Source organism: Limanda limanda, chromosome 1 (genome assembly GCF_963576545.1).
Source record: "Limanda limanda chromosome 1, fLimLim1.1, whole genome shotgun sequence".
In the NCBI taxonomy this organism is placed as follows: Eukaryota; Metazoa; Chordata; class Actinopteri; order Pleuronectiformes; family Pleuronectidae; genus Limanda; species Limanda limanda.
Window position 1 is genome coordinate 25,243,795 of NC_083636.1, and position 22,719 is coordinate 25,266,513.

At 41.7% G+C, this 22,719-nt stretch overlaps 1 protein-coding gene across 3 annotated transcripts in view; it reads left to right on the plus strand.

Moving 5' to 3' along the window:
• Positions 1-297: 297 nt before the first annotated feature.
• The window catches only part of LOC133006624 (membrane-associated phosphatidylinositol transfer protein 2), a 27,137-nt gene continuing 4,715 nt past the window's right edge, over positions 298-22,719 (plus strand). The window contains exons 1-18 of one of the 3 annotated variants that reach the window (XM_061075677.1): positions 298-375; positions 8,152-8,366; positions 9,956-10,077; positions 10,518-10,751; positions 14,070-14,405; positions 15,585-15,680; positions 16,387-16,491; positions 16,586-16,650; positions 16,854-16,910; positions 18,016-18,106; positions 18,766-18,919; positions 19,033-19,222; positions 19,354-19,473; positions 20,146-20,357; positions 20,565-20,740; positions 21,899-22,069; positions 22,173-22,313; positions 22,466-22,627. In XM_061075677.1, the coding sequence (XP_060931660.1) occupies positions 298-375; positions 8,152-8,366; positions 9,956-10,077; positions 10,518-10,751; positions 14,070-14,405; positions 15,585-15,680; positions 16,387-16,491; positions 16,586-16,650; positions 16,854-16,910; positions 18,016-18,106; positions 18,766-18,919; positions 19,033-19,222; positions 19,354-19,473; positions 20,146-20,357; positions 20,565-20,740; positions 21,899-22,069; positions 22,173-22,313; positions 22,466-22,627 (2,725 nt within the window). Of the gene's footprint in view, positions 376-8,151; positions 8,367-9,955; positions 10,078-10,517; positions 10,752-14,069; positions 14,406-15,584; positions 15,681-16,386; positions 16,492-16,585; positions 16,651-16,853; positions 16,911-18,015; positions 18,107-18,765; positions 18,920-19,032; positions 19,223-19,353; positions 19,474-20,145; positions 20,358-20,564; positions 20,741-21,898; positions 22,070-22,172; positions 22,314-22,460; positions 22,628-22,719 lie in introns of all 3 variants that reach the window. The other 2 variants (XM_061075679.1, XM_061075678.1) reach the window with 2 other exon arrangements.

Below are 22,719 nucleotides of genomic sequence, written 5' to 3' on the forward strand. Positions count from 1 at the left end.
TGGATTACCTTGTAACAGATCTGCAGGAGGGCTGGCTTGGAGGACACACACATGATGTGTTGGCTTGTGTATGGAGGTGGGGTGGGGGTTTAATCCTTGAGACAAACGTGGTAACTCCTTTGGTTTCGCGAGTGACCGGAGAAGCTCAAATCTTTCTTTTTCTTCTACCCTTAGGTTTGAATAACGATGAGTCCCATCCTCGCTGTTTGAACATGCTGCTCGGGTAGTGAAGCGACTGCGAGGAGCGTCTACCCAATTAAACTCCCCTCACACACACACCCGCACACAAGCACAACCATGCTGATCAAGGAGTATCGTATCCCCATGCCGATGAGTGTGGAGGAGTACCGCATCGCTCAGCTCTACATGATCCAGGTGAGTGTGATCCAGCTTCATTATCAAACATCTCTTATTGTGTTTCTGTTCTTTTTTCACTCGGACTAGTCACTGGTACAGTTTGCACCAGACTCTACTACAGCCTGGCAACAGTCACTACAACAGACACTAACTCAATCACTAACAATACCTTTTTAAGTGCACCAATAAAACTCAGCTATAAATAACTGTTTTTAAAAAATGTTCATGGTGGAAGAACTTGTAGGAGACAACCTCCACGGTGTGAGGAGTTTCTGTCCAACTTTGTATAAAAATAATTGTTTAAAAAAGCAGGCCTCACTTATGAGTGTTCACTGGAGGAAGTACAGATTACATTAATAATGTTTTACATGACAGTGTGTTATAAATGTTTAAGAAATGTTTATACACTGCTCATTAATCCTGAATATAGGGACTGAAAGAGAAATATTGCCAAACTCATTTATTCCCCCACATAGATTAAAACCATTCACTGACGACAAGGAAGTCATGTCTGGAAATTAAAATGTCTTTGTCACCAATATGAGAGAGAGCGGATCACTGATATCATTTTGACAACATGTATTTGTCATTTTGTGTTGTTGTCGCAGACTTTTCTTAATGTCTATCTGTTTACTAGGGAATGTGGGAGATGTATTCTTTCCTGTATAGCAACAATAATCGGTTGTTCTGTTGCTGTGTCTTTGAGGAAGAGATTAGTACATCACATATTTTAATTATGTGTATAGTGTCTTAGATTTAAGGGTTTGATGAAAGAAGTCAGTGTGAGTCTGGTTAATGGTAAAGTGCATGGATGCTGGAGACTGTTTTTCTGAGTCATTGGATGATGTGGGTCATGTGCTGACGCGAGTCTGTAATTCAGGCTTGTGTGTGTGGGTTGAGGAGGTCAGGAGTTTAAGGTGTCATCCTGCACCTGAACAGGCACAGTGGAGAACATGGCTGAAGGGTCACAGGGGCAGTGTTGTTCTGCAGACCAGATGTTGCTCCATACGTCTGAGGACTGTGTTTCATTCTACAGTTTGTTGCTAAATATATATATATATATATATATATATATTTATTCGGGCTGCACCTTGACGGTTGCCACCCACCAATAACCCAAACAAAGAAGCAGAAAAAGTACCATCTTAGTTATGGTTTATTATGTTGTTATATGCAACTAAACTAAACATTTGTTATGCAGTGCTAAGGAAGGATTTTAGTTTGAGGAATTAAAAAAAATGTAATCCCATGACACAAAAGCTACTTTTTGGAATTGAAGAACCCCTATCTCTTTCAAACGCACGCACACACACACACACACACACACACACACACACACACACGCACACACACACACACACACACACACTGTTTCTGGACCCCTCCTCCTCCTCAGCGTCACAACTGAGAGCCAGGTTGCCAAGGAAACCGGTGACATCAGCTGCAGCATGGCAGGAGCTGCCATCATTTGTTTGTGATATGGAACGAGAGAGAGAGATTGAAAGAAAAGGAGATTCGGAGAGAGAGAGTGAGACAGAGAGCGAGGGGGGAAAGACGTGATGGTGCGGTCGGCATTACCATGACGACATTTTGTCATGGTTACAGTTTAGGCTATGCATCAGTCGTGCACTGTACACGAGATGGACACAGCTACATGAAGACCTTACAGTGTGTCACTTTTCAGGGTTTGAACTCCTTTCTCTGTTAATTCCCTTCCGATGTGATTATTGAACAGTTAAAGGTGAGAATGTTATCATGGGGACAAATCCAGCTTGGAAAGACATATTCAAATGCAACATAGCCTGATGATGATAAATGTCATTACATCAATGAGTATATTCAAACAAGAACTGTGTGTCTATCCAAAGAGTGACATACAGTATTTCTAAAGAGCACCACAAAACGATTAAAAACACGTTCCCTCATTCGCCCTCCTAATGCAGCAAATAATCATCAGAGCACCAATTGTGGATTATCCGCTGCTGAAAATAGTCCCCAACGAATGCAAATAGTAGGACCTGAAGGCCTGGGGCCACACACATTCTGGGAAAGTATGAAGTATTGAAACAGTGGCTAACACACTGTTTGGTTGATTATAAAACAAAAAAAAAGAATGCTTGCAAATGGACAAACTGACTTCTTCTTTGACAGTAGCCAGACCGGTCCAATGATTGGACTGTACAATTAATTTACTCTTACAGTGTGATACCACTTGCTGCATGTGGTTGTAGTTGGAACGTAGGTGGACCTGTGGAGGGGAGTTGTGCACCACTGGGTTATGCTAACCTTGTGGTGTCACATTAATTATTCAGGGTTGGCTCGGCCTAGCAGAAATGAGACCCTCAGCAAAGGCAGAGTCATTACAATTCCAAAGATGTGGTCCTCGGAGTGTCGACCCAGCCTCGGAGCATTTCTCCCATGGACCCTGTTTTCTTTCATTTCTTCTGCTCATTTTTCTCTCCCTGTCAGCCACTGAAACCCTCCTCTCCCTTTGTGCAAATTGGATGAGGCTCTTTAAAAGGTTTCTTTACCCTTTTTCTGATTTCTTTATAAAATCGTAGTCCACCTCTGACTTATATTTGACCAAACTGCATTTGGTCAGCCACTAAATTCTATCCACGTTTCCTTCAAGGATTTCCATACTTTGATCCGTCCTTATTTCTGTATTTCCAAAGTAATTTGGACTTTTATATTATCTTCTTTTATTATTATTACGCAAAAGAGATAAATACAAATATTTGTATTCTTGTATCGATTCAACCTCCCAACCAGTGATTTATTATTTCATCATCACTGGAAGATGAAGTGACTCTGCTGGTTGCTTGCCTTCTCCTGCAGCTCCACCATGAGGTTGACATTTGTGTTTTTGTCCCTGTGAAATATCTCCAGAGAACTATTTGATAAATTGCTGTGAAATTTTGCACAGGATGAGTTGTTATCACTTTGCTAATCGGCTCACTTTTCATCTCCTCCATCAAGTCAAAATTTACTTTGAGATCAAAATACCTGAAAAAACGATGACACGCCCATCAGTCTCAGCTGTACTTTTTGTCTAGCACATCACAGTTAATTTGATGCAACACCTATGTATAATCAACTTTAATGGCTGTCATAAATGTTTACTGTAAATTAATTTGTATTTCTGTAACAGAACAACATGCCCAGAAACCAAAGATGTTCCACAACCGATACCAGCACCGGAAATGCCCCCAATAGTCCCGAAAATGCTGCATCGGTCATCGACCACTACTCAAATCTATGTTCGGATCTGATACCAAGCCTATAAATTATATTAGTTTCACCCAGATGAAACTTAAATTTTCTTTGCTCCTCTTAAATAGTGGATGCGTTGAGCAGCCACTGGCAAGAAGTGCTTCTAGAATCATGAAAAAGACGTGTTTGCCGTTAGTATAGTATTAGCCATCCCGCTAAAATTCAACAATTTGGCAATATTTCACGATGGACAGTCCCAGAAGTAAAATAGCAACATGGACTGTAAGGCTTCGGTTTGTAGGGGTAGCAAGAGGAGTTCCATCATGTAATCATAGTTTCCATACAGGGTGAGTAGCATACAGCTGTTTTAGTAAATGGTATTAGATCAGTACTCGGTTGTGGCTGACGTACAAAGTCCAGGTTTCGGATTATTTATGGAAAGTATATAGACAGGAAATTGGTATCAGAACATTTCTACTATAAGAATAGCCTTACAGACCAGTGTATAACAAGTGTGCGTGTGTGTGTGTGTGTGTGTGTGTGTGTGTGTGTGTGTGTGTGTGTGTGTGTGTGTGTGTGTGTGTGTGTGTGTGTGTGTGTGTGTGTGTGTGTGTGTGTGTGTGTGTGTGTGTGTGTGTGTGCTGTTGCAGATGCAGCATCCTTGGTTTAGCAACGCTTCGACTTTTTTTGGCACGAGACAGTTGTTTTGGAGTTGAGCAGCAGATGGGGAAGTGAAGGTGATATTATTAATGAGGCAGATGCAGTAGCACTGCTCACTGCAGGACTGATGGTCTGAAGTTTACCACTTCAGTCTTTTGCCTTAATAGATCTGTCTTGGTTTTTTCTTTGGACAGTTTGGCGTGTTGTCTAAGAGAATAATTTCAACCCACCTCTGTTGCCTTCATAAACCCCATCAGAGTCCCCGGGGTATTGCTGTATAATTGACACTTGAGCTCTTTGCCTTGGGCTCTGAGATTTAATACAGAGAAGCAGCAGCAGAAGGGGCTCAGACACGAGGAGGGTAATTTTAGACCCTCAGCTCCTCACCTAAATTACATTACCTGCTAGATTACAGCAATTTTCCAGCTGTTTGCCTCCTCTGACCTTCATTACTGATAGCACCTCCCTAAAGTCTTCAGGAGACGGAGCTCCGTGTTCAATCTCAGCTCTCGTTCTTGACCCAGCGCTCTCCACTCTTGCTGTTAATAAAGATCACGATGATTTGCATTCACATCGTGCTGTTTGGTCGACCCGCAGCACTTTACAATGGGAGGAATTAAATACCTTTTCAATCATCTTTTTTACACCAGAATACAGTGTCTACAGTGTAGTCGCCTGACAGTATTTACACTGACTGAGCAAAAATATTATAATTGAGTAGCCCATGCAAACAAAGGTTTAAGGGTTTATCAATTTATTCAAATTGCAGGTCATTTGGCCGTTAATATGTATTGAGCCCCAGAGTTTAATATGAGTGTGACTGGCGACTGAAACCCAGTAGACACACATCTTCAAAAATGATTGGCTGTTAAGTTTTAACTTAACATTTCTGATGCAGCAGACAAATCTCTGAGAAAGGAGGCAATTCAAAAGGTTCATTGTACAGTTTTAAATGTGCAAACTGGTCTCAGACAGTGCTATTCAAGGTCAGTGGTCCAGGGCAGTGGTTTGGACCGAACTGACCTCCAGACAGTCCAGTGACGATTTTGATGGAGAGCAGTACAGCAGGTTAGAGATGGGTTTCCCTTTTTCCCCCTGTCCCTAGAGCTATATGTGTCTTGAGAGAATCCTTTCAAATTTGGCTCAAATATTCACAAATTAACTGAATAGAATTTGGAGGGCAAAGGTCATGGTGACCTCACAAAACATGTTTTAGCCTGTTGAACATTATATCTAAAGTCTGCCTTTAGGGAATTTCACGTTATGACCAGTTGTCACTTTGACTCAAAGATAAATTGATTAGATTTCAGTGGTCAAAGGTCGAGGTGACCTCATATCTAAGAAAAGATATAGACTGAAACTGCACTGGTTGGCGTAGGCATACAACCTCAGGGCAGACATTTTAGAAACAATATTTACTCATGTCCATGTTGGGCAAATTTGACATCCTGCACAAATTTTCAAACTGATTTTGAGATGCATCATAAAGACCATAGAGGGTCCAACCTTCGATTAACTTTGGTTTCCATTTCAGTGGCTTCAACCTGTGCAACCATTTACTGTGGAGTACCACAGGGCTTCATATTAGGTCCTGTTTTATTTTTTGTCTTCCCTTGGGGCAGATTATTAAGATGATATACTCTGTCATACAGCCCACATCTAACTGTACCTATACCACAGAGAAGTTGGGCATATCACTGAATCTGTTTAGACTCAAACTGTGTGCAACCAGAAAGACAGCAGTGTATATAAGCTCAGATCTAAAAGACACCTGGTTCTTTTATTAATCTAAAATCATCATTGCCTGCTTATCGATACTAGTTACCACTCTTTCATTAATTAAACCTGTTAGCGAGAAGAAGCAAAGAAGTGAACTTTACAGATTTAACCACTGCACCGCCATTGTCTGTTGTATTTCAGTTCTCTCTGGAATACAGTCAGTGATCACCTGCAGTTGGTTCAGGATCCTCACTGGTGTCGTATGGCCTCCCCTCACTGGTTGCCAGTTCATTTAGTTTTTAATTTGCTCCTAAAGCACTGCATTGACTCACACCCTGTAATGGGACTTAACCCCTCATCCCCTGTTCCCCCTCAGATGTGCCGACCAGTCACTGTTCTCCATTTGGACTATTGCAGTCGAAATCCAGGGCTGATGGGAGATTTTCCATCGTGGAGCAGTTTTCCACTCACTGTTAGATCCTCACTTTGCTCTGGCCATGGTAGCTGTTGTTTCAGTGTGTTTTGGTCTGTATCAGACCTAATCTTCACATAGCCATGTCAAATTATTCATTGTTTGAAAGCTCACAGAGAAGCTTCGTCTATTGATTCTATCTGTGCAAAGCATTTGGGGATTTTCATATCACTGCAGCAGCTGTTGACACAGAACCGGTTCAGCCTTTGTGGCTCAGGCTCCAAAGTGTTTTCCACACCAAGGCGCAACTACACGCTTCATTCTCCATTTTATGTAAAAACATTTAAATATAAGTTAGGTTTAGCGTAGGTTAAGATTATTATTGTCTGTATCTAAAGTTGCCTCTTAAATGAGGAACAATTGTGTTTTTTTATTTGAGGAACAGTATTGGCCTTCATCTTTAAAGAGAGGACTTCTTGGTCTATTTTTATATGTCTATTCTCTGTACAATGTATTGTGTTAAAAAATATTTATCCTACACTTTTATCAATCTTAAAGGGATGTTTGTTACATGGAGCAGTTCCATATTTATTACCAGCCACATTTATTAACTATATAAACCCTCCGTGTTTTTCTGTACAGTGAATTACAGACGGCTACATGCAGAGCCTCTTGAGGAGATGGAGTGTGTTTATAAATCTGTAATCCCAAGATCCTGTGGAGCTACAGGCTTAATGCACAGCTCAGTCTTACACGTTCTGTGGAATTGAGCCATATGCTGCCTTTATCAACGGCTGTTAAATGCTGGGCAGAAAGGGAAATCATTGCTTTTCACTTCTTCTGTGCAGCAAATCTTAACCCAACAGTAAAAGTGAAGGGTTTGGAAAGGAGCGGGAAATGAGAGGGTGAGTGAGCTGCGGCAGAATTATGATGATTTCAAAGAGTGAAAAATAAAATATGACTAAAAGAATTCATAGAAAAGCTCCTTTTCTATGTGGCAGCTTTATTTCCTCGCTAGCTCATCACTCTATCTGCCAGTGCTGTGTCGTCCAACCAGCTCTGTGATGGAAGTGGATTTTGTTAAGTTCTTCCAAATGAGAGACGGGAGTGCTGTGTAAGGGTGGCAAGGGCTTCATTGGTTCAAGTAGTCGCAGGAAAGACAGGAAAGGGAGGATATGTGTTGAGTGTTGATAAGGCAGGAGGACACACTGCTTCTCAATGATTAGATAAAATCCCCCCTCATAAATTTGTCTCACTCACCTATATATAAGAAAGCGAGAGATTAAGTAGATGGTCATATGGTTCACCTACATGGTTACAGTAGCAATGCACATTCACTTGACTAATATTCTCCTGTTAACTGCACTCTATTTATCCGGTATAGATATTAGTTACTTTTCAGATTACAATTGAAATAAAATGGTTAGAATTAGCACCACCAGCCCCAGCTAAAACATAAACATGCATGTAAATGTAATATTTATTTATAATCTAGTGATATATTCATGGAACACAGAATCCATTTACCTGCATAGTAATCGCTTTTATGTTTAAATAACTGAGCTGATTTTATCTACATACTTTTACTTAAGCAACATTTTGAATTCCAGGACCTCTGTGTATTTTTAACAGTGTAGTATTTTTGAATTCTACCACCACTGACAGAATACAAGACACAGTAGTAGTAGTAGTAGTACTATCACAGGTCTGTGTTTTGCTTCCTTATATAGCTAAGCAGACCCTCAATCCCAGTCCTCTTACTCTCCTGTCCCCTTTCTGTCGCCTCACAGAAAAAGAGCCGAGAGGAGAGCTGCGGCGAGGGCAGCGGCGTGGAGATCCTGGAGAACAAGCCTTATGTGGACGGCCCCGGGGGCTCAGGCCAGTACACGCACAAGGTCTACCACATCGGGAAACACATTCCGTCCTGGTTCTGTGCCATCCTGCCTCAAGCTGCCCTCCGAGTGGAGGAGGAGTCCTGGAACGCCTACCCCTATACACGAACCCGGTGAGACGACATTAGCAGGACCTGTGTTTATCAAACTGCCACTGATCTTAGGTTAAAGATAAGAGCAAAAACAAATCCTGCTCTATAACGTAAGATGGTCAGAAAGTGGCCTTAAGGTGGCAAACAAATAATAAGCCTTAACATGGTATTCATTTTTTATCATTTCTCTGCAAAACGTCTCTCAGCAGATTTTTCTTCCCATATTCTATTATTTGGTCCATATTGATATATTTTTACATGATAACTATTATTACATTCTATGTTTCTTTCTTCTGGAGATTTAAAGAATCCATATATAAATAAAATAAACCCAGTCACATTTTCACTATAGGAGTAATCGTCCTGCTCCCACTTAGGCAATGGTTGGTACTTTAATTTCCCTCTGAGAAGTTCGATGAATACGAGCTGTGGTCTGAGACTCAGATGGTACGAGTTTAAATGTAAAATGACTCAGCATTGAGATTTTAATTTGGTAAGTACACTAAAACCCTAACCGTGTCCCCTTGGGAAAACCATTGCTCCGTCTTAACACTTTTTGCATTAAGTGATTTTGGGTATCATCTAAAGTAGAGAGACTGGCCTTTTTGTAATAAATCATGTGGCTCCTAGATTCATAAATTTATTGAGTGAAAAAAACATTCGCTTATTGCAGCATATTTCTGAGTGAGCCATTTTTTTATATTCAGCTGAATAATCACATATTCATTCGCTGCCCACACTGCGGCCAGCTTTGTGCCATTTTTTCGCACTTTTTATGTCCTTCCCCCCTTGACTAAATATTCTTAAATCTTGGTCATAAATCACTTTTTTTTCTTGATGATGGGATCACAAAAGCTAATGGAAGCCTGAATATAATCCATCCAGTAAGTTTTGACTCACTGTATAGATGTGGCGCTAGATAACAAGTCAAGGAATGGTAAATGGCCTGTAATTGTATTGCAGTTTTCTAGTCTTGATGACCAATCAAAGTTCTTTACTGTACAGTTGTGTCATTACCACGTTCACACACACATACAGTGCTTCTATGTGTACACTTCAGTCACACACTGCTGTCAGGGGCCATTTGGGGTTCAGTACCTTGACCAAGGACACCTCGGCACGCAGAATAGGGAAGACTGGGATTGAAACCCTGACCTTCTGGTTAGTGGATGACCCGCTCCCCCTCCTGACGCCTAAATCTGCAAGGTATTTAGGGATCATCATGTGGGAACTGTTAAAGTCTGCTCTGTGCCAATCCATTCCATAGCTGTTGAGATATTTCAGCCGGTCAGCAGGTTGCATCTCAGGAGCTACTTTGCAATATGCGGCAAAAAATGCTTGTTTTTGTGGTCGTTCTGAGGATACATGTGGATTTACAACTGTGTTTTCTGTCAGTTTCATCATAAATGTGACCTTTTGTCAGATTTCAGTGTTTTGTCTGTTTTAGTCTTTTCAAACAGACTAAAAGCTTGTTGTTTAATCACTTATGACATGGATGGTTTTGCTTTTTATCCACACTTGTAAAATATGCTGAATAATGGACCAAATCTTCTGTATTCCTCCATCTATACATGTCAGCTCCTTAATGACATCTTTTTTTGGTTCCGCAGGTATACCTGTCCCTTTGTTGAGAAATTCTCTATCGACATTGAGACGCATTATAAACCAGATACTGGAAACCAAGGGGACCTCTTCAATCTGTCCTCTGCTGACAAGAGACAGAGGACTGTAGGTAGGCAGATCATCATGCACACAGCAGACTCCCCCACTCCCTCCTACCATCATAAACATGTAAAGTGTCTGTCATTGTTCTGCTGAGCGGTCTTCATCTCTTCATAAGCAGAATCAGACATCAGATGTACACAGTGATATTTGCAGTGAAAAAAACCCAGACAACCTGGTGCAGAGGGACTCAGGCTGTGGAGTAGAGGAGTTTGTGTTGAGCCTCTGAATATAAAAATGGACTGAGGTGCAGGCAACATGTGCAGTTTGCTCCAGACATGTTCCCTGCAGGGAGTGATTACATAAAAGACACACAGACACACACAAACACACGCACAACCCTCTGGAGGCAGATGTTCAGTGAGGACGTCGTGACATCTGTCCTGCTCGAACCTGCTGCTCACATCTGCTTCAGTGTTGCCTCCTAAATGATTGTGTGTCGCCCCTTAGATCCCATAGACATCGTGAAGGACTACATCGCTCCTCATGAGTACCTGGTGGAGGAAGACCCGAAACTGTACCAGTCTGAAAAGACCAAACGGGGTCCACTGTCAGAGGACTGGATCGAGGAGATCAACCAGGACCCTGGTCAGAACCCCGTCATGTGCGCCTACAAGCTCTGCAAAGTGGAGTTCAGATACTGGGGCATGCAGTCCAAGATCGAACGCTTCATACATGACGTGGGTAGGTAAAGTGTGTGTGTTTGTTAGTGTGTGTTACATGACTCACGTTGTGGGGACCCAAATCTGTTTACACACACACATATTATGATTGTCTTCTTTATGGGGACAGAAATTAAGTCCCCTCAACGTAAATCATTACATTTCAAGGTGAAGACATGTATTAAGGTTAGGTTAAGATCGGTATTTTATTTATTGGGCTTTATGTTATATGTAAAATATAAACATTAGCAATGAAAGATGAATAACATAAAAATGCAATTACAAACTGAAATAATAGAAACTTGATTGAAACCATTAAAACCAAAGATTGAACACCTAGAGAAAGCTGGAAATAACCCAGGGAAGTAAAGACTATCAGTGAGAAGCCAAGAATGATAAAGTCCTGGAGAACTTTGAATAAAACAATTCTGAAAGGTAAGAGATAAATTCAAAAGGTTGTGCTAACCTTGGAAAATGGGGAATTGCTGCCAATAGGTTATCATAAAATAATCCTTAAAGTTCAGAAATAAATAGGATAAACCCTGCAGGTCGGAGATAACCCTAGAATAATAGGAAATTGGGGGGAAAAGATACAAATATCAGGCATGACAAGTTCAAGTCAGGATTTACCTTAGAAAACCAGGCAGGAAAAACCTTGGAAATTTGATAATATCCCTGCAAAGCACTTAAGAACTGGACTTTTGCGATTAAGCATTACATTATAAACTTGACTCCAGTGCTTTTTACTTCCAGGCTCAAATTATTGTGTCCCAGAGGAGCATTGATATTTCAGAATGAAATGTCTTTCTCATCGGATCACGTAACAGATGCTGTAACATGGTCCCAAATGTCTTTCCATACTTTATATCCAGTGTCGGTTAAGTTGCTGATCAGTGAAATGAAACCCGTTTGTCAGAATCACAGCACATTATTCTGTTCATAAAAGCATTTCAGCTTCACCTTGAGACTGACGTCAGAGGAAAAATGGCAGCCATGTGAATATTGTCTATTTCTGACTTTTCAGGATAAAGTGTGATTTCGCAGTGCGTGTGTTACTATATGAAACACTGGGTTACTAGCAGCTCTAAGATAAATCAACACATCGTATCTCTGTGATAAGACTGAGTGATAAAAACCCTCAGATGTGTAGCGAGCCAGATGGGGTGAGTGTGAGGAAACAGGTGAAGACATTAGATAAATACAACAGTGGAGATAAATGGGTGAGAAAGTCTAGGAGGTGTTTGAGAGGCAGTAGCAGAGACAAGTGGCTGTTCCCAGAGATAACGCAGCACTCTGGATTCACTTGCTTGCCAGCGTTGGGCTGTTTCTGTTCCGCTTCTGTGATGTGACACTGTTCATACACCCTGACAGGCCTCAGCCTCCTCGCTCACAGCTTCTCCTTCCAGACTAATGAAGCAGCAGCTGCTCTGTCTTCACTCCGTGGTCCAATCCACATGATCTCCATCTCCAAAATGTGTTTTCTTCTCCTTGTCGCTCCCCACTGCCACTTGAGCCTTCGAGCTTCCTTGAAACTTTCCACTTTGATTCTAATGTCTATGCTTTCAGCTGCAGACCGCACCTCCTCAAGCCTGACTCGTGAATATACTCAGCTTCCAAATAAACTGTGCTGAAAGGTTCTGCAGGTTCTATAATTCAGAGGCTTTCATGCTTTGTTAATGAGCTATTCAGCAATTTCCACTTTCAAGCTTAATTTCACAATGTGCTGGTGGTTCTTTTATTGGATATTCATAAAATGGCCTTCTCTGTTTGCTAATAGTGGCTTCTATAGCCAGGTTGGAGGTTTTAATCATGAACTGCTCGAGGGGTTCAAGGGTTAAATAAGCAGCTGGTGCTTGTTTAGTTCATCAGGAGGGAGACATTGATGAGAATTAAATCTCCTTTGACAAGGCAGAGGCAGCTTTCTCTGACATTCGATTTCTTCTCCATTGACTTTTACGGAGCCCCTTCCCCCCCGGTGACATTGGCGGAAAAAAACATCATTGTGTTGCCACAAAACGTTTTAAGGCGTGGGATGGGGTGACTAAATAATGGTCACGTCTAAATATTGCATGCCTACAAGATACAAATCCGGTCAGGACTGTCAAGACAAGGACAAGAAAGCGTCTTGGATGAGATATGAAACGTTTCATTGAATCAAAATCACAGCCTCAATAGGAGGCTTTAGTTTGACACACACTCGCTGTGTCCCGTTTCAGGGGCTCCATCCTTTGGACGGAGGGAGTGTTTGTGGGCTGTATACAACATGAAGGCCGAACTGAAATCAGACAGTCTGGTCTTCAGTGATGGAGGTCACAAGCTTGTCCCGCCTGTTATTGCTGTTGCCTAGTAACAGAGCTGAAGTTTGACTTGAGAAAGTTTTAATACCTCTTGTTGTTTTTTTTTCAACATGTGTACTGTTCAGTTGAGTTGATGCATGCTACTCAATTGTTGGACCTCAGATAAACAGTTTGTCACTGAAGTGCAATGAATCCTGGGATAGGTTAGGCTGGGAAGGATCCACCTGTTGGAGCCTTTGTTTCTCAGGGATGAGAGGAAGCACTTTGAAGGAGCCTTTCAAAGTGCGACAGTCTAGTTGCGCAGCTGCAATCTGTCTTTAAATGCAGCCTCCGAAGGATGCAGCCCCTGAATTGAGGCACAGCTAGTATGCACTGACTCTGAGTGAGGCCAGACTGGGGTGGAAACCTTTACATCACTAACCATAGAAACATATAGGGCCCTATTGTTTTCCAGTTTTTTTTTCTTTCCTTTACAAAGTCCTGTTTGCTCCAGTTTTACAGCCTTTCTTTGAGCAGTGTTCTCTTACGGTTAATGAGGTCATCACTGATTCAAATTTAAATCTCTAATCATTGCCATATGCTCACATCGGTAAGTAACAGTAGAAAGAAAGAAAGAAAGAAAGAAAGAAAGAAAGAAAGAAAGAAAGAAAGAAAGAAAGAAAGAAAGAAAGAAAGAAAGAAAGAAAGAAAGAAAGAAAGAAAGAAAATACTTTGAATTGTTTATTTAAGCAATGGAACAGCAATGAGCACCTGGAATTCCACTTACTCTTCATTATTCTGTTTTATTTGCTGACCAGCATCTTCGTTTTGTCTGCTTGTAAAACCCCAGACATTCCTGTTTCCCACCATAAAACAAACCGGTGCTCTTTACCTGACTCTGCGCTCTTACCTGTTTATCTCTGAGGATACATTCTGTATTCACCAGCCATAACTTCATACTTTTCAAGGTTAATCCACTTTTATTGATTTATGTCACAGGAACATGATTTGTTCCTTTTAAAATTAGATTACATGCTGATGAATCCGGGTTGCTGTCCTTCCAGGTCTGCGTAAAGTGATGGTGCGCGCCCACCGGCAGGCGTGGTGCTGGCAGGACGAGTGGTACGGCCTGACCATCGAGGACATCAGGCAGCTGGAGCTGGAGACCCAGCTGGCGTTGGCTAAGAAGATGGCCCACTACAGCCTCAGCGAGGAGGGGCGAGCGGAGCCCAATGGCTCCACTCCCCAGGACCAGCAGCAGGGGGCTGAGGCTGTGGGATCCAGTGCAGAGGCCGAGGGAGGAGGAGGGAAGCTGGGGGAGTCACTGGAGTCACGAGGGGAGCTCACCAAGCAGTGGTCAACATCCTCTAGATCATCCAATAGGTCATCTAAGAGAGGAGGTGAGGGGGCCTCGCCTAATGCTAAGATTAATAATAATAATAATAATAATGTGTTCAGAAATGTGATATTATTTGTAGTATTTTCAACAAAAACCTCTTTTGTTGAAAATATTATGTGGTCACATAATTTGCTTAATGTGACCACATTTTGTGAGAACTTTTTTGCAAAAGTTAAGCAAATTATATAGTGAGTATATTAAAACTTAAGATGCATAGTAGCTTATTTTCAGTGAATTTTATTATCTTTGCCCAAGAGGAAGAGGCACTTATGTCTGATACATTTATGTTCCCACGAACAAAATCTCTAGAGTTTTGTATTGTTCTGTATAATTTTATGAATTATCTTTACCACCTTCTCTGTAGTGGCTATTTGTCCAAAGGATGTTTTTGTCAAAATAAGCTTTACAAAAAGACACTTAGGCACCAGTATAGTTGGGCTGTAAAGAAGTCCATTGTCCATGCTTAATTCACAGTTGGGTAGATATATATCAGTCACTGTGTGTCCAATACACGCAGCATGTTGCTGTGCGGAGCGTGCCTGTGTGTTTCTGTTTGTTACGGTTTGCTCCTGCTTTGGCTTGGCTGTACTTTATATTGCGTGGCTGTCCTGGTCCATTGTTTGTTGTGTCGGTGAAAGCTTGCCTTTTATAACGTGCACTGAAGAATGCACATCCACATGAAATCCACGGAATCCAACAAATGTTCCTTTTTTGTTGTTCCAAAGGACGCTTTTTTACTTTTATTTTTCAAAGGAAGGTTGTTTACTTTATGTTACAAAGGAAGCTATTTTACCTTTATGTTCCAAAGGATGTTTTTGTCAGAATAATCATAACAAAAAGCCACTGAGGTACCAGTCTACTTGGGTTGTACTCAGGCAGTGGGTACTCCATCAAGAACATGCGGTTGGGTAGATATGTTCTCCATTCAAAATCAAAGATGTTCAGGTTCCTCTCTTCACCCTCTGGTAAAAAAACATTTCCCTTCCCTTCTCATTAACACACCTTCTACCCTTAATGTGAATCCTACCGGGTCTAGTGCTTAGTGCCCCCTAGTGTCTAAAAATCGAAATGCAAAAATAACAAATAATAATCACAAACTAATTAAATGACTTTTACATTGGCTGTTTAACTTGAACGTGGTTTGGAAGTAACCTGTGACCTGTGTTTTGTGTGTGCACAGGAAGTCCATCTCATCAGAGCATTTCAGAATGGAGGATGCAGAGCATTGCACGGGACTCAGAGGACAGTACCGACGATGAGTTCTTTGATGCTCATGGTAAAATCCCCACTTTCTGCATGATACATGATAAACTCAACTCTATTTGTATCATATGTTTCAAATATGTATCTGTAAGCTAATAAACATACACAAAATATTGAGTTAAAATATGTTATTTATGATTGAACGTGAACTGTGGAGGAGCTCAAGGTTTCCCCCCCTAATTCCACATTGCTCTTGTTTATTCCCTTAGTGTGAATGGATGCACTGAAACATTAAATAGTGAGCGTATGAGTCTGTTCAATTAATACATGATAAATACTGTTGGTTGTTGCATTAGATTCACTAAATGAACATTTTCTTTAATTATATGATAATTGCCATTTTACGGTCCATGATAGGACCGAATTTAGCCATGCATGAAGTGTGAGTGTCACAACAACAGATGGGATCATTTCGGCTCTAGTAATGCTCCAAAATTGTAAAACCCCAAACTGGATTTCCTGGTCTGACTGGAAGTTGTTCAAATTAAAGTAAAAGTAAGACATTTTTTTCTTGACTCTTTCCCCCTTAATTGAATCCGCTCCAAAAGTTGATGGGTTCATTCTTGGCCTGTACTCCGCCCTTCCACCAAGTTTTGATCAAATCAGTACTTTTTATGTAATCCTGCTAACAGACAGTCAGCAATGAAACCTCATTGTCACCTACTGACTCAGTAGAGAGATCCGTGATTACATTGAACGTTTCTCTGTGTATCACGCAGAAGACTTTTCTGACAATGAGGAGATGTTCGCCAAGGAGATCACCAAGTGGAGCTCCAACGACCTGATGGACAAGATAGGAACTACAGAGGCGGATGAAGCACAAGGTAGGCGGCCCTTTGTGTGTGTACGTTATTTTAAATTGAACAAAGCAAACAATGGAGCGCAGTATCAACACGTGAATGAATCGTGTTTTCACAGAAACTTTGTATCGGGAGTCGGGCGAGGAGTACGCCGTGATGAGTAATGAGGAGGCGCAGATGGAGGTACGCTTTCATCTCACACCGACAACCTCAATTAAATAGCTTGTAGATAACAACCCAGCTTTCAGTCATCTTGCCAGTGCAGTTCCATCAGGTTCCAGTCTCTACTGCAGCAATTTCACCAGAGGTGGAAGATTAGGGTTTTCTCGGTTTACACTCCCTATGTAAGTGTGTTTTCAGGAGTGTGTTTTGTCTTTTTTGTATAGTGGTGTGTCTCGAAAAGAGAAGAACTTCAGTCCATCAGGTTTCCCCGAAGGCTGAATGTGAGTCACTGTAGCCAGTGAGAGGACGTGTTGTATAGATTCCTCCTAAATTAGAAATAGCTTTAGAAATAGTGCTTAGAATATATAAAATCTTTTTAGAAAAGATTAAAGAATGTGTTTCTTTGGATATTCAAAGAGAACAGTTGAATCGAAGGAGTTAAGCTCTCTTTAACAGGGAAAGGTTTTGATGTCTTTTTTAACAAATTAATTATTAAGCTTTGGAGGAGCTGTAAGGCTGATTCTGTTACTGCTGTGTGTCTTTGTGCTAAGCTAAGCTAACTGTCTTCTGTGTCTGTGCTCTATTAACATCTAACTTTGCAGGAAAGTTAAACTGATCCTTAAACTCTGCTTTAAGTTAAATGTATCGCCTCGTAAATATTCATAATTTCAGCAGTTAAGACTGGGATGCATTAAAGGGACATTCTGGTAATTTATTATTGCATAAATCTCGGAGACACATGAAAAACAGAATTAATGCTCTACGTCTGGGATATTCAAACTTTTTGCCTTTTGTCAAACTTGACTAACTTACTTTTATTAGGAGCCACATTCAAGACATCAAACACAAAGTCCATTCAGTTGCTGTTCTAGAGCTTTCGATCACATCACCCTAAATTCCTCGACGTGGTGACAGAAATGACATATAGCTTAAAAGTTCATCCCTGACCTTGGAAGCTGCATTTGATAAAACAGTCTCACCACAAAGTCCATCAAGTAGCTATTCTGTATAGTTTTGTATCACTTTATACCATTTTCCACCAATTTATTATCTGTCTGATGAAGGATTTTCTTCAGCTCTCATATTTCTTATTGCTTCATCTGATTAGGGTGTCAAAAAGTAATACAAAATACCAGTTTCCCAAATGTTTGACTTCTGAGTGTTTTACATTGTCCAACCAAAAGAGAAAAGCAGTAAATCACATTTTAGTGGCTGAATGTTTTTGCTCCCTGATTGTCTTATTGTTTTAGCAGTAGTTCTTTGCCCTGCATGTCGCTCACTCCCCTCTGTGCTCCTCCTGTATCCTCCCACTCCCTGTTAACCTACTTTCCTTTTGTTTTCTCCACGGTTTTCCCGTCTCTGTGTCTCCTGTCGTCTTATTTTCAGGATTGTTCGTCTCAGCAGTGTCTGCAGCCGTCCAAAATCCATGTCCTCATTCTGGTCCTGCACGGAGGAAACATCCTGGCCACTGGCTCTGGTACAGCGCCAACAATATCCTATATATCTTGTATCTTGTATCACTGTTTATAACAGTTTTGCTTTAGACATGCTAAAAATGATGAATTTAAACTCTGTAACTGTGACTCACTGTAGTTAAATCCCAAATATTCAGAATCAGAAACTATTGATCTATAATCCGCAGAAAAAAACCTCCTTACTGCTCTAAGTGGCGCCGGTCTCAGTCTTCATAGACATTTTATTAACAGTCAAAAACACCAAGAAACTGACTTTACAGTTGCAAAAGAGAGATAATTTGAAGGATTCATTTTCTTTTAAATGAGTAATTGATGAACTATTAATTGTTTTATAATTATTCAGGACCTTTTTAATGTGTAAACCTGATGGTTTACATGATACATAACAGTATGTTTGATAAAATTTGATTGATGTTAATGGTAAAACATTTCTGCACATTTGTTTTTTTTCTATTTCATTTATTTGTATAACATTTATTACAAATCTCTCTTATGAAATATCAGTTCATTTGACTTCATTGGGCCTTGTAAACTATTCTAAATGAAACCATCGACTTTTTTGACAAATTAATGCTTGAAACGCAGAATAATGTTTCCTTCTTTTTAAGGGTCACGTGTTTTTGGATTCACTGAGCCAGAATGTGTTGTTGTTTGTCTGCAGGTGATCAGAGCAGCAAGCAGGCAGATGTAAACACGCTGAGTGGGGCTTTTGAGACCGTGATGAGGGTCCATTACCCGGCAGCGCTGGGCCGCCTCGCCATCCGGATGGTCCCCTGCCCTGCTGTGTGTGTCGACGCATTCTCCCTGGTCTCCAAGTGAGCGATCGTCTTGAGTATTCAACAGTGTTTAAATAATCTCCTGTAATGTATGCACAACCTGCTGTGAAGACATTATCATTGTATAATATTGTGTCCTCTGTGTGCTGCAGCCTGAGCCCCTACAGCTACGACGAGAGCTGCCTCTCCAGCAGTCAGGACCACATCCCCCTGGCTGCTCTGCCTCTTCTGGCTACCTCTGCTCCACAGTATCAAGACGCTGTCGCATCCGTCATCTTACGAGCCAATCAGGTCTATGGTGACTTCATCAAGTCTCCAGATGGGGCGTCTTTTTGTGGCCAGGTCAGTTTGTCACCTGAAGGTTACTCATGGTTCTGTATCTATATCCTCAACATTTTGGCCTCAGTGGTTTGTTGGTACATGTGCAGGAGAAGCTGTGTTCATTCGTGTCTGTGCTGTGTTTGCTAATGCAGGTGTGTGTCATTGGCGACTGTGTCGGTGGTATCCTGGGATTTGATGCTCTGTGCAGCAGCTCGGTGACGGTCTCAGAGAGTCAAAACAGCAGCAGACGAGGCAGCACCATCAGTGTGCAGGTACATCAGTCAAAATGTAGTCTGGACCTAAAACTCCTACAAACAGTATTGTTGTTGGTGTTTTGTGTGATGAAACGTTTCAGTCATGTGTGATAAAAGAAATTAGTTGGACTGTGAACGGAGTCTAGAGAAGTTTGTCCCAGATATCCTCTGTTTACACAGGAGGCCTTAAAAGATTGACTGTTGCCCCCAGAGAATAATTTTTTAACAGACAATAGCCAATGGGCTGTGAGATCAGTTTGTTGGTCCATCAACAGTTTTAGCAGCACAACACATAAACAATAAAATATTAAACAAATGCAACACAACACATAGGCATGTGAAACATATTAATCAATAAATAATAATCTCAATATTTCCAGAAAATTAAACTCTATGTATTTTAAGGGATTAGAAATTTAAAGCCAGATCTCCGCCCTGCTTTTAAACAAGGTTGTTTGGGTGGACAGACACCTGCAGAGAGCAGAGTGGGAAATAGATGTTATTATTAATAACTAATTGTTGTTCAATTATTATTACTATTAATCCAATAGTTTTCAGTCTGAACTGAAAGTGGTGGACATGCCTTGGATTAATAGAGCTAACATGGCTAAATATGTGAAAACACCATTTACCTATATTAATTAGGCCTGACCCTGTTTTCTCTGTACTCTCTCCATCCCTGTCTCTCAGGACACAGACCTCCTCTCTCCAGGTATTATCATAAACAGCGTCTCTCCGTCTTCGCCGTCCCTGGAGGGAAGCCGCCATCTCAGCCGCAGCAACATCGACATCCCTCGCTGCTCGGGGCCCGACGACGCCAAGAAACCACTTCCTCGCAAGCGCAGCGACTCGTCCACGTACGAGCTGGACACCATCAAACACCACCAAGCCTTCCTGTCCAGGTGAGACACAGGACTGGACATGTCACAAGCTCTTCCACAGGTTTCAGCCGATGTGTGCTGGGTTCATTTTGACATTTGTCCTTTGACGAACAGTATTAGTTTTAGTTCAATTTATTTCTGGTTTGTATAATCAGGAGCTTCACAGATGCACGCAGGCAGTAAAACAATAACGAACACTGATTGTATGAATCCCTCCTCTCCGAGCAGTCTTCACTCCAGCGTGCTCCACGGGGAGCCCGGATCACGGCGCTCCAGCAACAGCACCATGTTGGAGGGAGGCTCCTTGGGAAAGTTTGACTTCGAGGTGACTGACTTCTTCCTCTTCGGCTCTCCTCTGGGGCTGGTGCTGGCACTGAGGAAGACTGTGGTGCCCTCGTTAGATGGTGAGCAACTACTTTGATGGTCCTATTGTATTTAATACATTAAATATTAGATTTGTAAACCAATGTCTTTTCTGATCATTTTGCCTTGGGCGAGATTATTTGTAGCCTTGATGTTCCCTTCTGTTTGGGATAAATGTCTCAAGCAGCTGGAAAGTACATGTCAGTGGCTAAAGGTCCTATTTCTGAACTTAAAATAAAAGAAGATACCGTGAGAGAGACAAGACAAATACACAGGCACTGGGCATTATGTTTTCAGGCTCTTCATGCCATTCTAATGAAAACTATATTTTAAGAAGTCCTTTCAAATTTGGCAAAAATGTTCTCTAAGATGAACAGATTAAGTGATTAAGTTCAGAGAAAGATCAAGGTCATGGTGTAGTCACGAAACATTTTGTTTGCCTCTTGAACAAATCTTAAGTAAGTCTTCAGAGACTTCAAACCCCATGTTCTTCAGACCCCATATGAATCTGGTAAAACTGTATATAGATTGAAATTGCACTGGTGAGCTGAGTCATACAATCACTGGCTGGTCATTTTAGTTTCATGTTGCTTTCTGTCCATAAAGAGCTGCTCTCTCTTTCTCTCTCTTTTCTTGTCAACATGGAGGAATACACTTTATTGGAACAGAAGCTAGTGAGAGCTTCATGCTCACGTTCCCTGTGTTGGTCTCTTGTTCTCTACAGTACAGTGTGAACATAAAGCCACAGGTTGTAGTTGTGCAGAAAGGCCTAATAAAGGGTTTTTGATCACAATGGACACGATGAATTAAAAACAAACAGTGTCGGAGAGGCAGTGGACTAGTGGCAGAAACTTGGACTATGGGCAGAAAAAGTCTCTGGTTCGACTCCACGGAGAAACAACAAAAAGACGAACCTGGATTGATCTGTCCAAAAATCCAAGGGGATTCTCCCTACCCTGTCTAGTGCCCCTGAGCAAGGCACCTTACTCCCCCAACATCTGCTCCCCGGGCGCCGTACATGGCTGCCCACTGCTCTGTGTGTCCTGCACCAGATCGGTTAAAAGCAGAGGTTAAATTTCCCTCCTTGCATGAGTGTGCTTATGCATGTCTGTGCATGTGTTTGGGACAAATAAATGTATCTTAATCTGTATCTTAATCTGCTGAGCCTCACTCCTCTTGTGTGTGGTTCTCCGCTCCAGTGTCGGCTCTGCGTCCAGCCTGTCAGCAGGTTCACAACCTGTTTCACCCGGCCGACCCCTCGGCCTCGCGCCTCGAGCCTCTCCTGGACAAGAGGTTCTACCTGCTGCCTCCCTTAAGTGTTCCCCGCTATCAGCGCTTTCCTCTGGGTGATGGACTCTCCGCTCTCTTGGGTGAGTCCACACACACCCACATACATCATCGACAAGTTACTGCAATGTATGTCATGTCTGAATACTCTTTTCTCTTTCTTTCTTCCTCAATCTGTTTTCCTAGTGGAGACTGTGCAGAGTAACCCTCAGCTTCTGATGGATACTGCTGGTATGGGGCCTCAACGCTGGCAAGAAAGCAACTTCAATGAGACGTCCATCCCTGTGCCCGTTCTCAACTGGCAAACCTCACAGCTCCACTCAGAGAGTGGGTTTCATTTAGCTCTGTCTTGGTGTTATAGTCTGAAAATATTAGTTGTGACAGTTTTTGACAGTAAATTCACTACTTTTCACTACATTCTGGTTGTTTTTATTTACAGTGGATAATATGACTCTAATGCTTTTCTTCAATCTCTGCAGCGGATTCTCTTCACTCACATAATTTCGTCGATGGCCAGTATCCATTGTCCACGTCACCAGGGGTCCCTCACCTTCGCTGCAACCGCAGGGCGAGCGAGGCCAGCATAGCCAGCCAGGTGTCCGGCATAGCCGATGCTTACACCGCCTCCAACATCGCCACGAGTAAGTTGACCTGTAACCTCTTGGGGCTAACCCAAGCTTTGGTCCACATGGTGAATGTCTATATGTTGATGTGTTCATTTCCTCCCTCCAAT